Here is a 21,211-nt window from a genome sequence, read left to right as displayed (position 1 = left end):
GCATTTAACAAACACAGACTCCTGAAATACAGGATTAGCTGCAAAATTTATAGTGACAGCAGACTGGGATAGGGGAAAGAGGGAAAAGGGAATACTTGGCCCCCTTTTCACAGTCCACTCTGACAGTATATAGCCCAAGTATCCAGATGCTAATGCAGAAAATGGTATGAGACTGGAATGCCAGGCTGTATGCTCTAACACCTTCAGTTTTTTGCTAAGACAACTAACTTCTCTGTCCTTGTCTATGAACAGATGTGCTCCTTGAACGTGCATCTCCAAACACACAAAGAAGTGCCTCCCTCCACCCCAAGCCAAAAAATCCTACCTCTCCACCCCTATGGAGTGGTTATTTTGAATACCTAAAGACACAGTTGAAATATCAGTAAAACTATGATTGCTTCAGTTTTCCCTAAAGCATATTAATTAAGTACACATATGCATGACTTCAAGGCTTCTTAAGCACAGTAAGAGAAGATTATGTGGCAATTTAAACAATAATTGAATTTCAGAATTTGCTAAAACAATGTAGACTATTATAAACAACATACTTTAACTTAGGAATTAAAAACACTATTTCTAAGAAGACTGTCTGTACTTTTTTGTTTTCTAAGCTCTCAGGCAATGAGAAATGCCATTTTTAAAAAAAGTTCTGTTATACATCTGAGCGTCATTTTTGCTCAAACAGCCAGGTGCACCCTGCCTACTCTGTAAGGAAAGTAGAGTAACAGCTGCCTCCCTATGGCAAATTATTTCTCCTGATACCAAGTACGTTTTCAAAACAAGGTTTCTCCCAATTAAATCCACATATACATAATTAGAACAAATACCCTTTGGTACATTCAGACAAAAAGCTCCCTGAAAACTGCCAGTGATGTTCTCAATTTCATCTTTTTTCCAACAAATGTGTTTTGTGCTTCATTCAAGAAAAGAAGATAATTCCTTTGCCAAGCCAACAGTTGTACTAAGACATAAAAAAAAAATGCTTTAAAGCCACTGATGGACAGCTAACCAATATTGTATCTCTGTACTTGCTCCCCAACACATGCATAATACTGTCAGACAGGTAAGAAAAGTTTTATTACTTTCCAGTTTAACAAAGACACTGCTTATTAAACAAGTATTCCAAATCCAGCACACTGTATTATGGTATAACTACAATTTACAGAACTATCTATTCTAAACACACTAGCAGTGTGAGGACCCACTGAAGAAGGACTATTGCTTTACCAAACACTGTCACACCTCTCCTGCAGACCTGGTTTTCAACACCATTTCCTATGGCTGTAATGCAGTCTATTCTAAAGGAAGATGTTTTAGCGTAACTTTATACACGAGGATACAAGACGTGCTTTAAAGCACCAATGGCTGGCTCTTCCCTGTGGGAAGGGGAGCCAAGCACATTAACATGGCCAGCAGGGCAGGGGCCTTGCCAGCTACGAGTACTCAGGTTTGACCCAGATCCAGACCATCCGGCCAACTTTTGGTGATGAGGCAGGTGCGAGGTGAGGCCAGGAAGCCAAGCTTGCAGGGCAGGATCAGACACAGTCAGCAGACATTGGGCAGGCAGTGCCTGAACGCATCCACAGAGGCCCAAGGCAATGCTAGGAAGTCAGTCCACAGGTCAGGTCTGGGTCGGTGCAGGGGGTATCAGTGGGGGTCCACGGCCAGGCAGGGGCATGGCTGTGGCGGGCTGGAGACCAGCACTCCTACCATATAGCTCAGGCAGGGCCTGAAATGGGGCTCCCAGCTCCCTGGGAAGGAAGCCAGGGCTACCTGAAGCTAGTCAGGGCCATGAGGACCTGTTAATGCACTTGGCACCTTGACATACGATGGAGCTAACGTGGTGAATATATTAGTTTACCCCGGGCTTTAGCGGCCTGAGATAAGCTCACTGTTCTTTTTACACAGGTTTTTATCCCACAGCTGCGCTCTGGCAGCTGAGGAATCTTTCATGGCTCACAGATTTATGAACAGTGTGCTGCATTAGCACTTTACTCCAGACTAGCTACGTCGTGAATGAAAATAATTATTCTCTACAATTAGACTGTGACCTAAACAAAAGGAATATAACTGCAAACACCTTTCCACAGTTCGCGTTGCTGAAGACTATTCATTTAAGAAACATGGCAGTAAGAGGTAACCATGCCATCAGGGTAAAGGAAAGGGCATACCGGAGTGTTCTGCAGAAGCTTTCACATCTGCTGTGCACCTAGCCTTCAGAATTATTGATATGGCAACTACCTGGGCACATTCCTAATGAAACACTGTGGAAAATAAACCCATGGATGGCAGCCATTGATAAAAGACGATTAGAAGACTGATGCAGACTGACAGAAAACAAGCAGCAACAAAGCATAGAGGAAAAATGGTATCGCTACATGAGAGGTCAGCAACTTGACCGCAATTAAGGACGCTGGAAATGAAAGGAGCCTTTGAACAGTATCACACCAGAGGTAGTCTGCGTTCTGTTTTCTTACCTGATTTGCTGCAATGAAATAGGTGTTTTAATTTGCTGGTAATAATCAGGATACTTTTTCTTAGAGGGCAACTGGAAAAAGGGTTCAGATATGAGCTGGCCCTGATTATTTCTGCAACTTCTAACTGTATCATAAAGCTGATAAAGAGGATTAGAAGTGTCCATGAAGGAAGTAATGCTCTCAGCTTCAGATTCTCCTTCTTCATAACGAGCAGCAGCTGCACAGAGAGAAAGGAAAAACGAGAAACTCTCAGCAGGACAAGTCAGAGTGGACTTTTTTAATGACTTTTCAAATAGAGAACTAAACCAGAACAAAATGCAGACCCTCAGTTGAGGGTGTTCAGCCGCTCTCCAGTAGTCAGATTCACAACCCAGAAAAGGACTTCACAAATGGCTACACCTCACAGCCCCAAGCTGATAGGAAAACCAAAAACAAACAAACAACACACTTTATCTAGATAGCAAGTTCTCTTATCAGATGAGCCTTCAGTTCAGTCACTGGTAATACACCCTACATATAGAAGCACGCGGAAGTGTTCATAGTTAACAGAACTATTCAACCACACTACCTACAAAAACAGCTACGCCCTTATTTACCAGGCAAACCATTACTACTAATATTTGTACCAAACATTTATACACTGAACTACTGTGATTCTGCTATCTGACTGGAGCATACTACAAGAATATGAACTGAAAAACCATGTCTAGAATTTTCAAAGGTCTTTAGTCTGTTAGGGAAAATGGCTGAAATAAAAACGGATTTTTGAATATATATCAAAAAAAGGTTACTTCAGAACTTCTGTAATCCTCTACATAATAATCCCATAATATAGTAATTGCATAATAATCCTGGCTCAAGTAAAAAAAATCTGAACTTTAACAGGCAAGTCTGACACTACAGCTCACCTTTAATATGCAGAAAGTGAAGGAGAAATAAACATTTTAGAATTATTATGTAACTAGCATAAAATCAATAAATACTTTATTATAAGATGTTCATAGCAGACTTTTCCTATTGTCTGTATGAAGCATGTATTATGCTTCAGGATTAGGACGAACAAAAAGAGCTACTATGATGAAGTAACATTTACTGCAGATGAAATTAGGAGAAACATTACTGAGCAACAGAAACAGAATGAAAAAACACTGGCAACGGAAATATAGGATGGGAAGCAATAAACGGCCAACCCTTCTACTCCACTGTAATACAGTTGGCATAATTTGTACTTGCAGACAGGCATAATAATAAAATCTATGTGTTTTTGCATACACAGCTATTTATTCATCCTTGTTTGCTCTCTTACGAATCCCAATTTAGAGGAAAGCTTGGCAGGTGACATGCTGGATAATTCAGTTACACAAAAGACAGTTCTCTAACACTCAAGCCAAGTTTCCAGCTGGCATTTTCATTATTGCTCAATAAAGGCTGGCAATGTTTCAAATTTTCTACCCAATTTCAGTAAAGATGTATTGAAATGATGACAAAGCCAGAGGACATTCTGACTGCATATCAACATAGTACTATCATTTTTCCTCTGCAGTCTGACACTGCAGATCTACACAAGTGTACCAGACAAGTTAGATGCAAGCTAAAACACAAGCAGACCGCAGCAGATGCGCAAACACTACAGAGACGTTCATTACTAATTCAGAGGAGATGCTTAAAATTATCAGGCGCATGTACGCCAACAAGCATCGCATAATGGCATTGCAGCTACTGTGGCAGCCTGCAAAGCAGGAGCTGGACAGAATCACTCAGGCAGAAAAACAAAAGAGTGAAGGCAGCACTCTGTCTTCTTCCCCACACCTAACATACCAGTCTGAACGCAGAGATAAATCCTGATGGCTAAGAGACAGCTACCAAGTAAAATAAATTTCCAAAGTAGATTATGCAACAAAATACTGTCTTTGCTATTGTTTACTCAAACAGTTCAGTTCTGACTGCTCCATCAAAAAGGAACAGAATAGAAAAAGGAGAACTTGTTTTTATGTAAGAGAAAAACAAGAAACAAGCATGCTAACATTCTGTGACATGGCAGACAGAAAAAAAGGCAGTTCAATACCCTAAACAAGAAATGTACTTCCTTTGTGTAAGAAGTGGGACACAAGACATTCCCCAAAATGAAATCTAAGGAAATTTAAGAAGCACCAAAAGGAAAGTGTTACATAACACCAGAATACAAACATTTTCATTATAACGCGTATGTTCTTTAAAAGATGTGTGTCAACCACTAGATATTCTTACATACTCAGAAAATGCTAACGTTCTACTAACAGGAATCACATTATCTTGAGAACTGAAGAAGTTAATATTTGGATCAGAAGACAAAAATCCACATTTGGCTGTACAACCAGCCACATAATGCAAGACCGTAGATTCTTCAGCATTCAGTAGCACCAGGTCCCATAGGAACATGCTGGCAGCACAGAGGAAGTCAGTTATTCCCTTTTCACGCAGCTGTTACCACAGCTACAGTTAGCAGGTACAGCAGAAATATGCAGTAAACCATACGTGTACTCTTACTCAATGCTGTGGCAGGGAAGGAACAGAGTTAGGAAAGCATATAAGTGTATATGGAAGAAACTTTACTCAGCAAGTAATTTGCTTTAATCAATGTCTCCCGAGGTCCCAAAGCACCTAGACAACAATGAATGCTCAAAATGTAACCAAAGCTAGATTCTAGTACAAACAAGAGCAGCATCCAGACTTGTAAAATTAAATACTTATAAACGAGTAATTTATAATGACCTTTTATGCCTGTCTTTACATATTTATACTTCAGGTAGCTGCAGAATCTGCTCATATTGAGTACATTTGAGTTGGAAATCTTCTACAATCTCCTTTACATCATGACAGCCTCTGAAACTGTGTGGATAAACTCCATGTTGGAAACTGATTGTTCACTGCTTAGGCAACTGCTACAATCGAAGAGGCTCACAGATTTAACTCTCGATATCAAGACGGAGAAAGTTCTCTCCATGTTCATTCATGCAGCCTCGATCTCATTTGCTTTAATGAGTGTTGGAGGAAAGAAAAGAGACATGATACCGGAACAACTAATAAAAAAACTGCTTAGTTTAAATGAAAAACTTTCTAACCCAGAGACTGAAAACATAGGGATGTCCAAGTAGCATGTTGGAGGGATGGAAAATCTTAAGTGTGACAGAGGTCTGCCAAAAAAATTCCTTCTTCAATGAACGCAATAAAGATAGGAGCGCTTCAACAGTGTCAAAGCAAAAACCTCAGACACACAGAAAAAGACCCCGTGAAAATGACATTAATGTCCATGGTAAAGGTGACACCTGAAAGTGGTTAAGTCACTTCAAGAATTTAAATCACAAAGACACAAAAAGCTACGTGTTTTTACAGAATTAAAAAGTCTGCAAGAACAGCAGCTAACAATCACACTCAGACAAGCAACTGCTCCCCACACCTGCCAAGAAAGGGAGCCAAAACTGAAGTCTAGGCTAACCAGGAATAAAAATGCTTTTGCTTGCAGCAAGATCTAAAGTGTTTGGAGAAAAAAAAAAAAACAAAACAACAAACAACACCACACCGAACCAAAACAACCCACCACTCAACATACGTTCTATCCAATGGAAAATGGTAGCGAATACAATTTTATTACTGGGTATGAAATAAATGGCCCAAAATGTATATCGAAAAGATGCTTCATTTCCCAGCATAACAGAAATAACATAAACAAAACAAAATATATACCGTATGTACAAAACCATTTCAGAAAGCTGCTCTGAGATGAAAGTTCTTCTGAAAGGAAGTTCTGCACAGTGGAATCAGTCCAGGAGGTTTCTAGAGTGTGTAGAAGACAGCTTCCTGACACAGCTGGTACAAGAGCCTACCAGGGGAGCTGCCCCACTACACCTGCTCTTCACTAACAGAGGACTGGTGGGAGATGTGAAGGTTGGGGACTGTCTTGGGCAGAGTGACCATGAAATTGTAGAGTTCTCTATCCTTGGTGATGTCAGAAGGGTAATGAGCAAAAAACTGCTATCTTGAACTTCTGGAGGGTGGACTTTGACCTGTTCAGGACACTTGTTGCAGGGGTCCCTTGGGAGTCACTCCTGAAGGGCAAAGGCATCCAGGAAGCCTGGGCGCTCCTCAGGAAGGAAGTCTCAAAGGCACAGAAGCAGGCTGCTCCTGAATCCCGTAAGGCAAGCCGGAGGGGAAGAAAACCGGCGTGGGTGAACCAGGAACTTTTGTTGAGACTCTGGGAGAAGAAAAAGAGTCTACGTCCTCTGGAAGAAGGGACAGGCTACTTGGGGCGACTACAAAGAAGTTGCTAAGATATGCAGGGAGGAAGTTAGAAAGGCAGAAGCCTGGCTTGAACTCAGATTGGCCACTGCAGTAAAAGAGAACAAGAAATCCTTTTACAAATATATTAACAGCAAGAGAAGAACCAAGGACAATTTTCATCCTTTACTTGATGCAGCAGAGAATGTGATCACTGAGGATAAGGAAAAGGCTGAGGTTCTCAACACCTTTACATCTGTCTTTAATAGTCGGATCATTTATCCTCAGGGTACTTTATGCCCTGACCTGGAAGTCCTCTGTGATTCAGGTACAGAATCACCCCATGATCCCGGAAGAGACAGTTAGAGACCTGCTCCTCCATCTGAAATGTCACAAGTCCATGGGACCATACGGGCTCCACCCTAGGGTGCTGAGGGAGCTGGCAGAGGTGATTGGCAAGCTTTCAACCATCTATCAGTGTTCCTGGTTATCTGGAGAGGTCCCAGAGCATTGGAGGCTTGCTGATGTGACTCCCATCTACAAGAAGGGCCATAAGGAGGATTCAGGGAACTACAGGCCTGTCAGCCTTACCTCGGTGCCAGGGAAAGTTATGGAGTTAGGGAAGTTATCTCATCTTGGGTGAGATCACACGGCGCATGCATGGCATTCAGGGGATCAGGCCCAGCCAGCACGGGTTCATGAAAGGCAGGTTGTGCTTGTCCAACCTCATCTCCTTCTTTGACCGTATGACCAGACTGGTAGACGAGGGAAGGGCTGTTGATGTATTCTACCTAGACTTCAGCAAAGCCTTTGACACGGTCTCCCACAATATTCTCCTGGGGAAACTGTCTGCCCGTGGCCTGGACAAGCACACTCTTCTCTGGGTAAAGAACTGGCTGGAGGGCCGTGCCCAGCAGGTTGTGGTTAATGGAGTTAAGCCCAGCTGGCGTCCTGTCACAAGTGGTGTCCCCCAGGGGTCGGTACTGGGGCCTATCTTGTTTAATATCTTTTTTGATGACCTAGATGAGGGGATAGAGTGTACCTTCAGTAAGTTTGCAGATGACACCAAGCTGGAAGGTAGTGCTGATCTGCCTGAGGGACAGGTACAGACAGACCCAATGGCACAAGACAGCAAGAGAATATAAGCCAGAATGAGCAAGCGTGAGATTTCTCTCAAACAACCACAGCACTGTGAATCTCTTATGGCAAGGAACACCCAAGTATACTCAGAAATATACACGCTAAATTCAAGACACACAAGCCAGTTTGGCCTACCCCATCTTAGCAGCTGCATGTGTATGAATTCATACTTCAGAGGAAACAGGGACTGGATTTCACAGAACTATAAACTGAGTTTTGAAACACTGCAAAATATTTTTGCAATAAAGATATCTGAAGAGATCAGGAGCTGTACAGTTTTGCTTATTCCAAACATTTTAATTAAATAAACAGATAAACAGTATTTCAGTTCCTACCAGCCAAAGCTGCATCCTCATCACTTTCTGATCCATACTGCAATGCCATAGTAATTGCTGATAAACGATCCCCCTGGGCTGATCTTTTGTTACTACAAAAAAAGAAAAAAAAGAAAAAAAAAAAAAAGAGATTTCAGAAATAAAAAATAGCAAAAGGTTCTCATTATCAAACCACCATTAACAGCCATCCTCAGTGTGTAAGTAAACCAATGGAACTTGTGATGGTTACCTACGTTATCAGGAAAACAGATGTGACAATGCCAAAAAAAAAAAAACATGGAGAGCTTAGCAAGGGAAACTGTTAATGACCCATGAGTCTGCCTCCTTCTTTGGGGTGGTCCTTCAAACTGAAAAATTGGACATGCAATCAGAAAGCTAGAGCTCAAGCTGTATATATCCTGTCCTACTTTGAATGCTTGAGTATTTGAATTATTAATTGGGAAGGGTAACAAGTATAATTAATACTCCCAATTAATAACACTGTTATTTAACCCCATTTTATAGGGATTTGTCTACATGAAGAAATATAGCACGTTTTAAGCTGTATACACCTAATTCTCTCTCTCCCCCAGCACTATCTGAGCTTTTTCAGCACACAAAGTGCCTGCACATGAAGGATCTTCTCTCCTTTTTAAGTGACTATGGTCACACAATGACTTCTTCAGCATCATTCTCTTTCTCCCAAACCTGGGACACAGCATTTCACACCAGAAGCGGGCTCAGTCTTGCCCTGCAGGAGCAGTCAAGTCTGGGAAAAAATTGGATGTGCTGCTTAAAATGACACCAACTCCATACAAATGTTCAACACCTGAAACAGCCTTACTGCTGCTGAGTGCTCAGCCATGGTTTCAAGAGTACGCATAAAGAATTTGCCAGGAGTAGTACTGCTTCCAGACAGTAACTCAGACTGCAGACAGAATACTTCTGATATGTACCAAAATTCTCAACTGATGAATGAAAGAACAAACCAGAATGCCTCTAGTAAGCAAGCCTACCCAGTAAGTCTGCCAGAAGTCCATCCTAAATCCAATACTTTTGGTTTACAGACTTTATTGGTTTCCATCTTCCATCTCTTAATTATTTAGTCCTACTTATTCCTTTTCAGCCTCCAAATACTATTTTCCTAGATTTACAGTTTATTTACATGTGATTTTTCACCTGCTTTATTTTGTAATGAAGCTTAGCATATTGATCTTCATGACATTTCTAATGAAATAATTGTACACAGGAGTATTTAATGACAGGTGTTCTGAAACATTAAATCTAAAATCAAACATGGAAGAGCAATTACAGCAAAGTAACTTCTTAAACCACAATAAATATGACTAAAATATATTTGAAATAAAAAGTATTGAAGTCACTATTGATCATTGAAGAGCACTCCCAACTGAAATTAAAAAAAATAAAATAAATCAGTATTTTCATGTGATGATGACCCAGCTTTTCCTCCAAGTCCACAATTTACTTACCGATAATATTTGTTAGAAGAATTTCTCTCATCACCAACACTGCCTTTACCCTGTGAGGAAGGACCTGTCAGCTTGGAAGCAGTCAAATTTGATGGAGTCCTTAAGGTAGAAGAGACAAGCCAAGGAAAGGGGAACAAAAGAGGCCCACCTTAGCCAAGGAAAGATGCAGCAAGAATACAGCTGTTTACAGACTTACTTTGACAGTGCAGGCAAAAGGTCCAGAGATGGATTAAAAAAATAATATATGTTTTAAAGCTAAAAGTAAAGTAACACTACAATACATTTAGGGCCCCGGCATTTTAATACTGATTTTGTTTTTATAAAAAGTCAAGAGGAGGTAACATTTAGATTGAGGATTAATAGCTATACACACAGCTCAGCCTACAATAGCAGTGAAAGCAGCCAGCAAAACATTCCTTAGCATCCACATAAAGCTAATCATAAAGATCCATCGTGTTTTGCCAATAGTCGACACTGCATATTTTCAAGCAACTTTATTGCGTGACTTTATTTAAGGGAGGACAGCTAAATGCACCGACAGAGAGCAATTTAGTATGACAAAGGATACAAAGAACTCTGCGCTGGAAGAGCGCGGTTACTTGTGACACTGAGACAACATAGCTGCAGGACTTTGGTTAGTAGCATTATGAGGAGTTGGAGCCTGATCCACCAAAGACAAACTGACATAAACCCAGAAGAAAAATATAATAAATTAAATGAACTTGTGGGGGTGTTTTACCAAAATCAACAATAAGTAAAAGAAACCCCCTGTTGAGACGATTAACAAGTTATAAATGATTCTGTGATGCGGATTCAGCAAAAAAAAACACACATGCAGAAAGAACAATGGTGCAACAAAAAGAGCAACCAGTGAAATGCTTCAGAACAGCAGGTGAAAGGTTTGGTTTTCACTACACTTTCCTCTCACCCATTTTTTTGGTGTAAAACAGAAAAAAAACAACAACAACAAAACACAACAAAAGAAACTGCACACACACACACAAAAGCAGTTCAGTATTATTATAGCCTGTTTCAGGCACTACAAGTAAGTATTTTTTGCTAAGTTACAGAAACAAAGAAGGGAGCTGTCAATTATTCTGACATTCAGATTACTTCAGACCTCGTAGATCCACTCAGAATGTAAGAACATCTAGAATAAAGGAGCTGAGAAGTAGAAATGGGTTGGCAGTGTAAGAGAGGAATTCAGCTAACAAATATCAGTGTGATTTATCTGTCATCCCTTTTTGTGCAAATAGCTTTATTTTGAAGAAAAACAGTTAAGTCTCCAAATTAAATACCACTTGGGACATCCTGAGCTTCATCAATGCAGTAAGGAAAAAATAAAAGCCACAATCTATACAGAAAACCTCTGGGCCTATACGTATTCAATCAAATACATTACGTGTTTGTAGAATCAAGATCTTCTGGCACTACACATACTTTTAAGAGAAATTGTTAGAATATACATTGAGAATTACTCCTTAACAAAGTTTCTGTTTTTATATTGTCCTTTTTGGCAGCGACGGCTCTGACAATGATTCGCCTAAACATGGGAAGCACGCTAACACTGAGAATGAGCCAGGAAAACCATTATATATGTTGAGCATCTCAAAGCACCAAACAGTAATAATCAAGCAGATAACTTTCATTTCTTTCACACACAATCGTATTAAATGCATTGCTCAGGACTAACACTATCTAAACATTTTCCTGGAGAAAAATAAAACAAAAGAAAAACAACCACAAAAAAGCAACAGAATAAAACCTGCCTTTCAGTAAAAGAAAGGAGTGCTAGTGTTCTCAATTATACCACATAAACCTTCACAGGACATGAACAGGATTTATAGTTTAGTATCACATGCTACTAAAGAGCTCAAATACATACAGAGCCTACCCTAGAAAGAGTTTCCTCACTCCTTGGAGGACTTGCAAGACATTGATTTATTTCCTAGATAAATGATGCAGCTCATACTGGAAAATAATATTTAAACTTACTTTTGACTGGTACTCAGAAGTAAAAATCTATACAAGAATAAATCCAATTGCATTTCAGATAAGAAACATCTATAATGACTGCATCACTTCTCTGTACACCATGGATTTTCACAGGAAGCACCATTTCCCAAATAAAATCTTTCTGTGAAATAAATACAACTATCAACAGTGTTTTATACCTGCCTGTTCAAGACCCAAACTCTACTCCTCTGATTTGTAAGTCCAGATCTTCAGTGTCTTGTGCCTCTTTCATAGACAGAAACAGATTTTCAATTAAGAGTTTATATAATACGGACTTTGTTCTACGTATCTGTTGCCTGTGGCCTTGTTGCCCTGTTTCTGCCCCTACCTAATTGTGAGCTCTTGTGTTTCAAGACCTAACAAGGTTCAACAATACTCATCATTTTTTGTACATCAGAACAAAACAAAGAAACTGTTTCCTCACTGTTCCTTTTCCACTACTAACTTACAAACACATATGGTGGAAGTTGGTCATAGCTTGAAAGAGACGATTACACTTTTTTTTTTTGACAATCAAGTATACCACAGAAATATTTCACCACAGAAGTATTTCCATAAAAAGTTTCTATTTGAAAGCCATTCTGTGGTTTATATCTTTTAAAATAACAATAAAATGAGTTTTCATGCAATTATTTCCCCGTATATTTGCCATAGTGAAATTAAGGGAATATCTACAGAGATTTTCATGAATTTATAAAGAGAACTCTATTTCCAGTACCTGATTCGGAGACTTGACTTGGCCAACTCACTGTGTTCAATTTCAGCTTTTTTCATATTAAATATTTTTTTAATTGCATTTGCATCCTGTCAAAAAGAATTTTTTTGTTTAAAGTTGAAAACAAAGAATGTTATTTTCAGCTAGAGTAATTCAAATCAAAACAAAAATTAGGTTGCTTTTTTTTTTTATACATTTAGATACAAAACAATCTAACTAACTGAGACTGTAGGTGTAATTTGGTCATAAAAGTACAGATAAAGGAAAGAGGATCTTCAAGAACTATGCAAAGAAAGCATTACTCTGCTTTTTAACCTTGTGATGAAAAACACAAACAGTTCCTGAGATCCATGAAGAGATAATGCCTGACTACTGCTATCATTTTAACCTGTAGTTTCAGCCATTTCAACATCAATCACAAAAGTAACGGGATACTCCATTCCTCCAAAGAAGTCATTAACTCATGTCCTGAGATAAAATTTAATTGGAAAAAACTCATATATGTCAAGAAAAAAAAATATAGCTTATATTCCAATTATACTAAGGGGAATATAAATAAGGAAAAAACAGCAATAGATTTGTTTGTTTGTTTGCTTGTTTTTTTAAATGGAAACAGTTTTCAGGGCCTTATACTAAAAATATGTTCAATGAACAATGAGCACAGAAAACAGTAAGGAAAATCTGAACTTTGATTTAACTATTAACAGCTGAAACTAACCTTGAACACTTGTGATCCAGGCTCATTGTAGGTTTTGGCATTCTTTGCGAGAAGATCTATATCCTTGGCCATTGCATGAATGCTTTTGTAAGTCCCATTCTACACAAGAAAAAGCAGCATTGCTTATTGACAATCTTCAGACAGCATGAGAATGAAGTCAAAAGCAAAGGGAATTCATAAGGAATAAAGAGAACATTTACAGAATAAAGAGAACATGTTTATAAAAAACAGGTAAGTACTTTGAAAAAAAAACACAACTGAAGTGCTAAGTCCTTCTTGATCATACGAACGCTAAGTAAAAGATAGAAAAAAAAATACTTAGTACGGTAGATTATCTTAACTTTGAAGGGTTCTGACAACATGTTATTTCACCTTTATCCTCTAGTTCAATTAGCCTTTGTGTTATTCTTTGCTATTACACAAAATGCTAGAATTACAGAACAGTATTTCAAATTGCTGGAAAAGCGAGACAAAAAATGCATCAGTACAAAACATCTATTTACAGCACTAGAACAGAACGAGGTGATGATAATGCATGACCACGCTTCAATACATCAATGTTTTATGTTAACAGTACTTGCCATGGAATTACTTTAGACCATTAAACATCAAGGAACCCAGGATATTCAAGCCCAGTGCCAGCACACTATGGTTTACAATGCTAGACCTTCAGCACAGCTACTTCTGCAGCATTAAGCCAGGAGAGAACATTGAATCAGTAGAGCGTTCCTATTTTTCAGTAGCAGGGAAAAACACACTGCTTTTCCTATCCACTTTAACTCTAGCTTTTATCACTTTTAGTTCAGACTTGTTTAAAAAGAAACATTCTATGATATACTAATAAGGTTACTGTACCTGTATCCTTTGTGCGATAGTTTTAAGATCTATGGGCTCTTTTATTATTGCATAATAATCTGGATATTGCTGGAAAACAAAAAATAGATATATTATTACAAACAGTTGTGAGCCATTCTATGAGCTATTAGCAAAAATTAAATGCAGGTGTGAACAGTGTAAGCTTCATAAACATAGCAGCAGGCATCAATTTGGAGAGTCAGATCTAAGGCAGATATCTGCAATTACTTTACATCAGTTTATTGATGAAATGAAACAGTTCTGACTGCAAGCAAAATACATGGTAATAGTCTTCAAATTATTTGTTTTGCTGGTTAAACCTGTTATGCCACACCCTGGATGAGAACAGTGAATTTAGATTTACAAAGATTAAAAACTCAACCAAAAAAGAACAGTTAACTAAACTGGCAGAACAGGACAAACCCCCACCTGCAATGACAGGGCTGGGAATGAGTGGGCAGGAGCAAAGCAGCTCTAAAAACAGCTGGAGTTTGCCACTAATGAGACAGTAATGAAGAACCGCATCCCCAGACTTTGCATAATGGTGCATGGGAGCATTTATATAAATTTCCATGTTTCAAACTTAGAATGAAATCATTATTATTAAAATACCCACCACTTTAGAAGGAAGTTTCTGAAACAGTTCACTTATGAGGCGTCCTGATGGGTTTGTGGCAACAGCTACAGCTTCAAGAAGCTGTTCAAGAATCTCCTTCAGGTAACCTGGAGATGACTAATAGGAGAAATTAAATCACAAGCAGTTTCAATAACAGCCAAAGTACAGTGTTTCAATTTGCACTGAAATATAAGAATTTATTTTTCAAAGACAGGAAAAAAAACAGCTATAAAACATGTATGCAACTTTGAAAAACAATATTGTTTATGCATGTAGGTGAAACGAGAAAACTTTAATTTCATGTTTACACTATAGACTGCCAGATACACATCACATACTGTTAGAACAGACTTGATAGCCAACAGTAGTGAAAACATACATCCCAACAACAGAAAAAACAGACAAACCCAAACTTCCTATGGTCATATCTGGCTTATAAAACACTCCAGGAACAGCTGCACTAACTGAATGGGACCCACACTGGAAAACTGTATCATTAGACATAAAGCTTGCTTGCGTCAAACTTCAATGTTGGTGTGATATCAAGCACACATCATGTTAACTTCACGTGAACCAGAACCGCATTTTATCCATATCAGAAAACATTTTTTTTTTTTTTGCTAGACAAAAATGTAACATACACATGATGCTGTGAAATAATTAACCAGTAACTACTAAACTTGTGTAAAAAATATCTTTTGGAGCGTAATTTAACTATGAAGAGATTGAACGCCTTGCCAAATATGGAGGCCAAGCTCCTTCTCAGGGTCAGCTGACATACAGAGCCATGACTTCCTTCAGCTGCAGCTGTCATGACCACACTTACTAGTTCTGTGCCTTGATGGTCGTGTCCTTCCTCATCTTCATCTTCCTCATCAGCATCCCCTTTTTGAACAAATTCATTTTTTGTGCGCAAATACAACTCCCATAACTTGCAGGCAGCTTTATATTCAGGAGAATCAGGCTGCAAAACAAACAAATTAACAATATAAACGTTCTTTAAATTCAAAATTTTCCTATCTGAAGGAAATCTATAAATTCTTAGTTGAAACGTATTGAATAATAGAAAAACCTCAGAAATACTTGCATGAGTGGTTCTTTAACAGAGGTATTAAGAATGGTAATAAGCACTAGAAAATGTAAGGTTTATCACCCCAAAGTATTTAAGCCTTTGGGAAAACTAAGCAATAAAACTACTTGAGTAGAGGCTTAGACAAGCACATTATATGAATCTTCAGAGATCACTGGGTTTTGTTGCAGCACATCAGTACTGATATTTAAAACATACTAACTAACACTATGGCCAGAAATGTTCAGGAGGTGGTGAGGCACTGGCACAAGCTGCGCAGAGAAGCTGTGGATGCCCCATCCTTGGAGGTGTTCAAGACCAGGTCTGACGAGGCCCTGGGCAACCTGATCTAGTGGGTGGTGTCCCTGCCTATGGCAGGGGGTTGAAACTAGATGATCTTTAAGTTCCCCTTCAACCCAAGCCATTCTAGGACATGATTCTATGAAACGTGATTTAAGACAATGCTGCTGCTATTATACGGCAATTGAAAATTCATTTCCACCAAAGAAGAACGCCAACAGATGTGCAAATACCTCTGTAAGCACTGCAATGACTTGCACTGTTCCATAATTTGGTATTAACTGTGAAATGCCAAAGAACTTGACAACAGGCTACCACCTGCTTACATGTCTAAGTATATTTTGGGGAAGAGCTAGATTAGTCAGCAAATTAAGTTTTGCAAATACTGAGTTGGCAGTGACAGACAAGCATGTGCCTATTAACACGACTAAGAAAATTACCCAGAAAAAAGGCTGCTTTCCCACTTTTATATTTTTCCTTCCCTTTCCTCTGCCACAGCCTGTTTCAAGTGTTGCTGCAGATATGTCCCCTTATTACTGTCGATTACACTCTACTTCACTCAGTCTCTGACAGCTTAGAATACAGATGAGAAAACAACAGGAAAACTATTCCTAAGCTTACCTTGCTAGATTTAAATATTCTCTAGACATCAGACTAAGTTATGAAGACCAGACTTAAAAGCTAGTCGGCTCCCTTCTTCATTACTGTAAGATGCTCAAAAGTATAACTTAAACAAAAATACTAAAAAAACTAAGGTTTCCACTGTAGTCTAACATTACCAATAAAGTACCTACTGCAATAAAGACCTTGCTAATGAATCAGATCTCCTTATATTAAATGTGTCATTGGAACTGCTCAGGTAACATACAAGACAAAAAAAAGGATGAGGTTATGTTTGTGTGCCATACCTTCACCTCTCAACTCCATGTTTCTCTAGCAGCGTCAACATTCCTACATCCTCGAAAGACGGCTACCTGCTTCCTATTCTACATGCAAGATTCGTACAATACAGGCAGAATTCTAAGCCCAATATTCGGTAGGCAAAGGCATCCTGCATTTTGTACAATTCTAGTCATTGTTTCCTGCCATCAATTCCTTATCCTCATGTAAAAAAACAGAAAAGATGACATTAAGAGGAAGCAACTGCCTTGCAAAACTTCAGGAGTACCCAATGAATTTGGAAGTCTTTGTGCTTCTTCCTGCTGTAACCAGAATGTATAAATGCATTAATCCATAAATCTGATTCTTTTTCAAAAAAGCTACAAATATGCACAAACACAAAATTAGCACTGCTTTTCTGAATGCCACCTGATTATACTGGCTGGGTTATTCAGAAAGCAATCATTTGGACCACCACCAAAGCCACAGATATGTTAAAGGCAATATCAGCAGCAAAGTTTTAGATTCGGTATATCATCTCAGTCACTACATACAATTTCACTATTTTATGTAATTAACACAGCTTCCACTAAATGAGATTATTCCAGTTTTTCTTCCCTTCCTTCGGCAACTGCAATACAACCCATAAACAACATCCGAAATAAAATGCATACCAAGTTTGGAGGAGCTGACAAGGAGGGTGCAGCCTTGGTGAAACACATTACATATACTCACCATCTGTCACCACTGACCGCAGTAATCAATGTGCCTTTTTTCATTTTAGTAAGTGCCCGATGGAAGAGACAGATTCAATAACCTCTCTGTACACTCACTGTTATTTATAAACTCTTCCTTTTGGGAAAAAAAAAAATCTGTTTCAAAAGGTCACACAGAATATCTTGTAAAATGTGAAGGCTTTGATAGAACAGTATTTTTCTCTGTTTTTGCTTTTTGGTTTTGGAAAAGAACACAAAGACTCCAACCATGCTATTGTACAGTATCCCCACAGAAAAATTACTATAGCAAGATTATCTTCATGAAGATAGAGTCAATGTAATGGAAAAATATGCAAACAAAGACAGTAAGGGCATGTTGCTTTCTTACAAAAAATAAAGGCAAAACAAAGATTTTTGTAAAACCAAATGAGAAGCTGAATGTATCTCTATCACTTTTATAACCCATGAATTCGAGCCTTATATATGTTTTCCTCACCTTATAGTAAGCCTTTGCATTGTTAAAGAGGAGCTGAAAATCAGCAGTCAAAACATTCACATCATCATACTCCTCCATCTTCAGCTTTTGTTGGATTTTCATTAAATCAATTGGCTGAGAAACCACTTCATAATAATCTGGTTGATTTCTGTTGCAATGACAAAAATAGGCATTATATTCTAAGCAGGAAAATCAAAACCACAGCACTGAAGTTTATACGTATCTGTGACTAAATGAAACAAAGACAGTTCCAATACATTTTTGTTACAGCTAAAAGATCCAGACAGTGTTCTATTAGCAAACTTATTTGTCACAAGAAATACCTAAAATGAATTCAATTAAAAAGATTGAGCCCTTTTTTGACCAAAACCATGCACCAACATCAGGATGTCCCACTGAGTAATTGGACTCAAATATTCAGATCAAAGATTGTTGTGACACTGTGACAAACGTAGCTTAAATTTCTTCACAGCCATTAATGGTGACGTATTCCTCAATACCCGTTTGCTCCCTGGTTAAATCTCAGGTTCAACGCTTAACAAGAACAAGGGTCTTACCTTCGCTTCGGTGCCCTAATGAAAAGCTCACAAAGGAGCCTGCCCTGTTCATCTTTGTAATCTCTGATGGTGTTGTAGAGTTCATGGCATACAGCAATCTAAAATGCAAGAACAATAAGATAATTTTAGAAAGAGGAAGACTTTAAAGAAGTAACTAATTGAGGCCTGCTTACAATGTGAAGGGAAGCTGCCCACGTACATCGCGCTCTAAAGCAGAAGAACTTGGCATATCTCATGCATTAGTATAATACCTGGCAAGCATGCCAGGTACTGCAGGAGCTTTTTAGGGAGTTTTCTTGTTTGGTTTTGTTTTTTTAATATGGGGATCTTTCTTTCCGTGACAGTTCTAGGTGAAACACCCAAAACGTAGATTAATTCAGCACAACTCTCTGCAAGTTACAGACATAGAACTACGACAGGGGTTCTTCTGCCCTGCAATTAATTAAAATTAGATTGCTAACTCAAATGCAGAACAAAGACACTGTATGTTTCAGCAATCTCTACCTGTGCCATTCCCTACCTCTCTCTCTCTACGCTTGCTATTCAGACACAGCTCTCAATTTCTGCACCTTATTACTTCAGCTCTCTCTCCAGTCTCTTTCCATCTACTAAAATCAACACCCAAAAAAAAGAAAAGCAGCAAAAGGAAAATGGGAAAGGAAAAAATGAAAACGGGCAGCTAAGAACAAGCCAAAGCTGAATGGATCCTAAACAAAGCTTAGCCATGGCAGCAAGCTTCAGGGCACAATGAATTCAGCTAAACATGACCATCAGATGTGCAAGCTTGAAATGCCCTGGCTGCACTCGCCCCTCTAAGCGTACGCTGTGAAGAGCACAGCCTACTTTACAATCCAGCACTTCCCTGACGGGAATACAGCATCCCCAGGAGAAAGAACTTGTGCAAAACAAAGTACTAACAGGATCTACAGTTGGGAGATTGGAGAGCCTCCTCCTCTTTCTGCTGGGGCCTGGTATGTTTGTGGAGTGGTGGCCATCATCAAAGTCTCCTCCGCTGACGCTGCTGGACGGCGAGGTTGCTCTTCGCCTCTTGGAACCCATGGAATCCAACTTCTTCTATAATGAAGAGAAATGTTCTTAAACTCATGACATTGCACCCAAACCCTCCAATGAGAGCTAGCTATTAAGCTAACTATGTCTTATGATGGGTCCTATGCGTTTCTCATATACCACAGCTCAATTAAGCCGTATCTAAACACCAGATTCCTCCTTGAAAATCGGCAGGAGTAAAGGGAGGTCAAAACGGCCCTGCAGTTTTAAGTCACTGACAGCAGCAGCCAGATAGCCCAGGGCTTGCAGTGATGAAGCTGTATTTAGCAGCTCTTACAAGGATATGAGGACACCAGGACACGTTCTGGAACCATTTACATTTCAATTCCTCATCCCATGCATGAATGCTGAACGAGAACAGCTGTTTTAAAGGAAAAAGCTGTACAGAGAGAAGTGCTCAGCTTGGGTGGAAAAGCACTTCATCCCACCTCAAATTATAAAAACAAAACAAAATAAAAAGACCACCATGAAGATGACAGATGACAAACTAAGATTCAAACTGCTACTGAACACCTTGTCTTAGATTCAAGCCAAAAAAAAAGGTCTGGACTATCATATGACCTACCGCTCCCACTTCATGTGCAGGACAAATGGCTCGATCATCAAGGAGGAGAAAAATCCCCCTTCTTTTTGGGTCATATTTTCTAATTTATCAACATGAACAGTGGCAAACGAATAGACACTGTCCAACAACAATGGTTATTTACAGAACAAGTTGTTGTCTCCTTCCCAATTTCTAGTGACAGCATCATAAAAATATCTTTTTTTTTTGTAGCTGTCTGAGATGCTGAGGACAGAATAGATTCACCTGTCCCAGCGTATTCCCGTTTTCCAACCAGATCAAGGGATTTTATTCTAGCACGTACTCAGCTGATTTTACAAGGTATGGCAGCACTACATAACTGCGTCAGAGCATTTATGTTAGAGACAGAATTAATTTTGAGCACACAAATGAGATGAATACAAATGAGGTAGGAATAATTAACGGTTAGGATAAGGAAAAGCAAAAGCCGAATGCAGAGGAATGGAGAGAATGGTGCACATACAATCAATAATTTACCAGATTTACCAGAGTACAACCAGCACCTCGAAAAGCCAGCCTCCTCATAGTGTCTGATGGCCAAGTACAGATACTGGGAGAAGGTAACACGCTAAGAGTATCAAATCAGCAATGGTGTTAGTACAGTCAAAACTGAAAGACAAGAACAAGGAAAGAGAGAGAGAGAAGAAAGTTGAGAGTAGACAGATAATTAAAGTCAAAGAACAAATTGAGTAATTCAAAATACAGGGAAAAAGCAAGAAGCAGAAGGTAACTTCTTTTTTAGCTTAGCAGAGACTCTACAAAGTAATTTTGTAGACAGAATGCTAGGCATTTTTGTAACTTTTGCAGAAAAACACACATTTCTCTAACGTTTCTGAATACGTAATACCGAATTCACAGCCACTTGTAAGGGAATGATTCATCAGCAGAGCAGGGAGTAAACAGAAGTGATATCTGACCTGAGAGCAAAAACTAGAAAGCAGTAAAACT

At 38.9% G+C, this 21,211-nt stretch overlaps 1 protein-coding gene across 18 annotated transcripts in view; it reads right to left on the bottom strand.

Moving 5' to 3' along the window:
• PBRM1 (polybromo 1) overlaps positions 1-21,211 on the bottom strand; it is a 65,413-nt gene that overhangs the window by 42,582 nt on the left and 1,620 nt on the right. For 4 of the 18 annotated variants that reach the window (XM_067003342.1, XM_067003341.1, XM_048071764.2 and 1 more), the window contains 12 exons: positions 20,741-20,872; positions 19,531-19,686; positions 18,613-18,710; positions 18,056-18,203; positions 15,422-15,559; positions 14,596-14,712; positions 13,980-14,048; positions 13,125-13,223; positions 12,410-12,495; positions 9,676-9,774; positions 8,207-8,298; positions 2,478-2,694 (listed from right to left, as the gene is read on the bottom strand). In XM_067003342.1, the coding sequence (XP_066859443.1) occupies positions 2,478-2,694; positions 8,207-8,298; positions 9,676-9,774; positions 12,410-12,495; positions 13,125-13,223; positions 13,980-14,048; positions 14,596-14,712; positions 15,422-15,559; positions 18,056-18,203; positions 18,613-18,710; positions 19,531-19,686; positions 20,741-20,788 (1,367 nt within the window). In that variant the 5' untranslated portion in view covers positions 20,789-20,872. Of the gene's footprint in view, positions 1-2,477; positions 2,695-8,195; positions 8,299-9,675; positions 9,775-12,409; positions 12,496-13,124; positions 13,224-13,979; positions 14,049-14,595; positions 14,713-15,421; positions 15,560-18,055; positions 18,204-18,612; positions 18,711-19,530; positions 19,687-20,740; positions 20,873-21,211 lie in introns of those variants that run through there. The other 14 variants (XM_067003336.1, XM_067003344.1, XM_067003345.1 and 11 more) reach the window with 11 other exon arrangements.

The sequence above is a fragment of the Anser cygnoides genome, chromosome 10 (assembly GCF_040182565.1).
Source record: "Anser cygnoides isolate HZ-2024a breed goose chromosome 10, Taihu_goose_T2T_genome, whole genome shotgun sequence".
NCBI lineage: Eukaryota > Metazoa > Chordata > Aves > Anseriformes > Anatidae > Anser > Anser cygnoides.
This window is presented reverse-complemented; position numbering and strand designations above follow the sequence as displayed.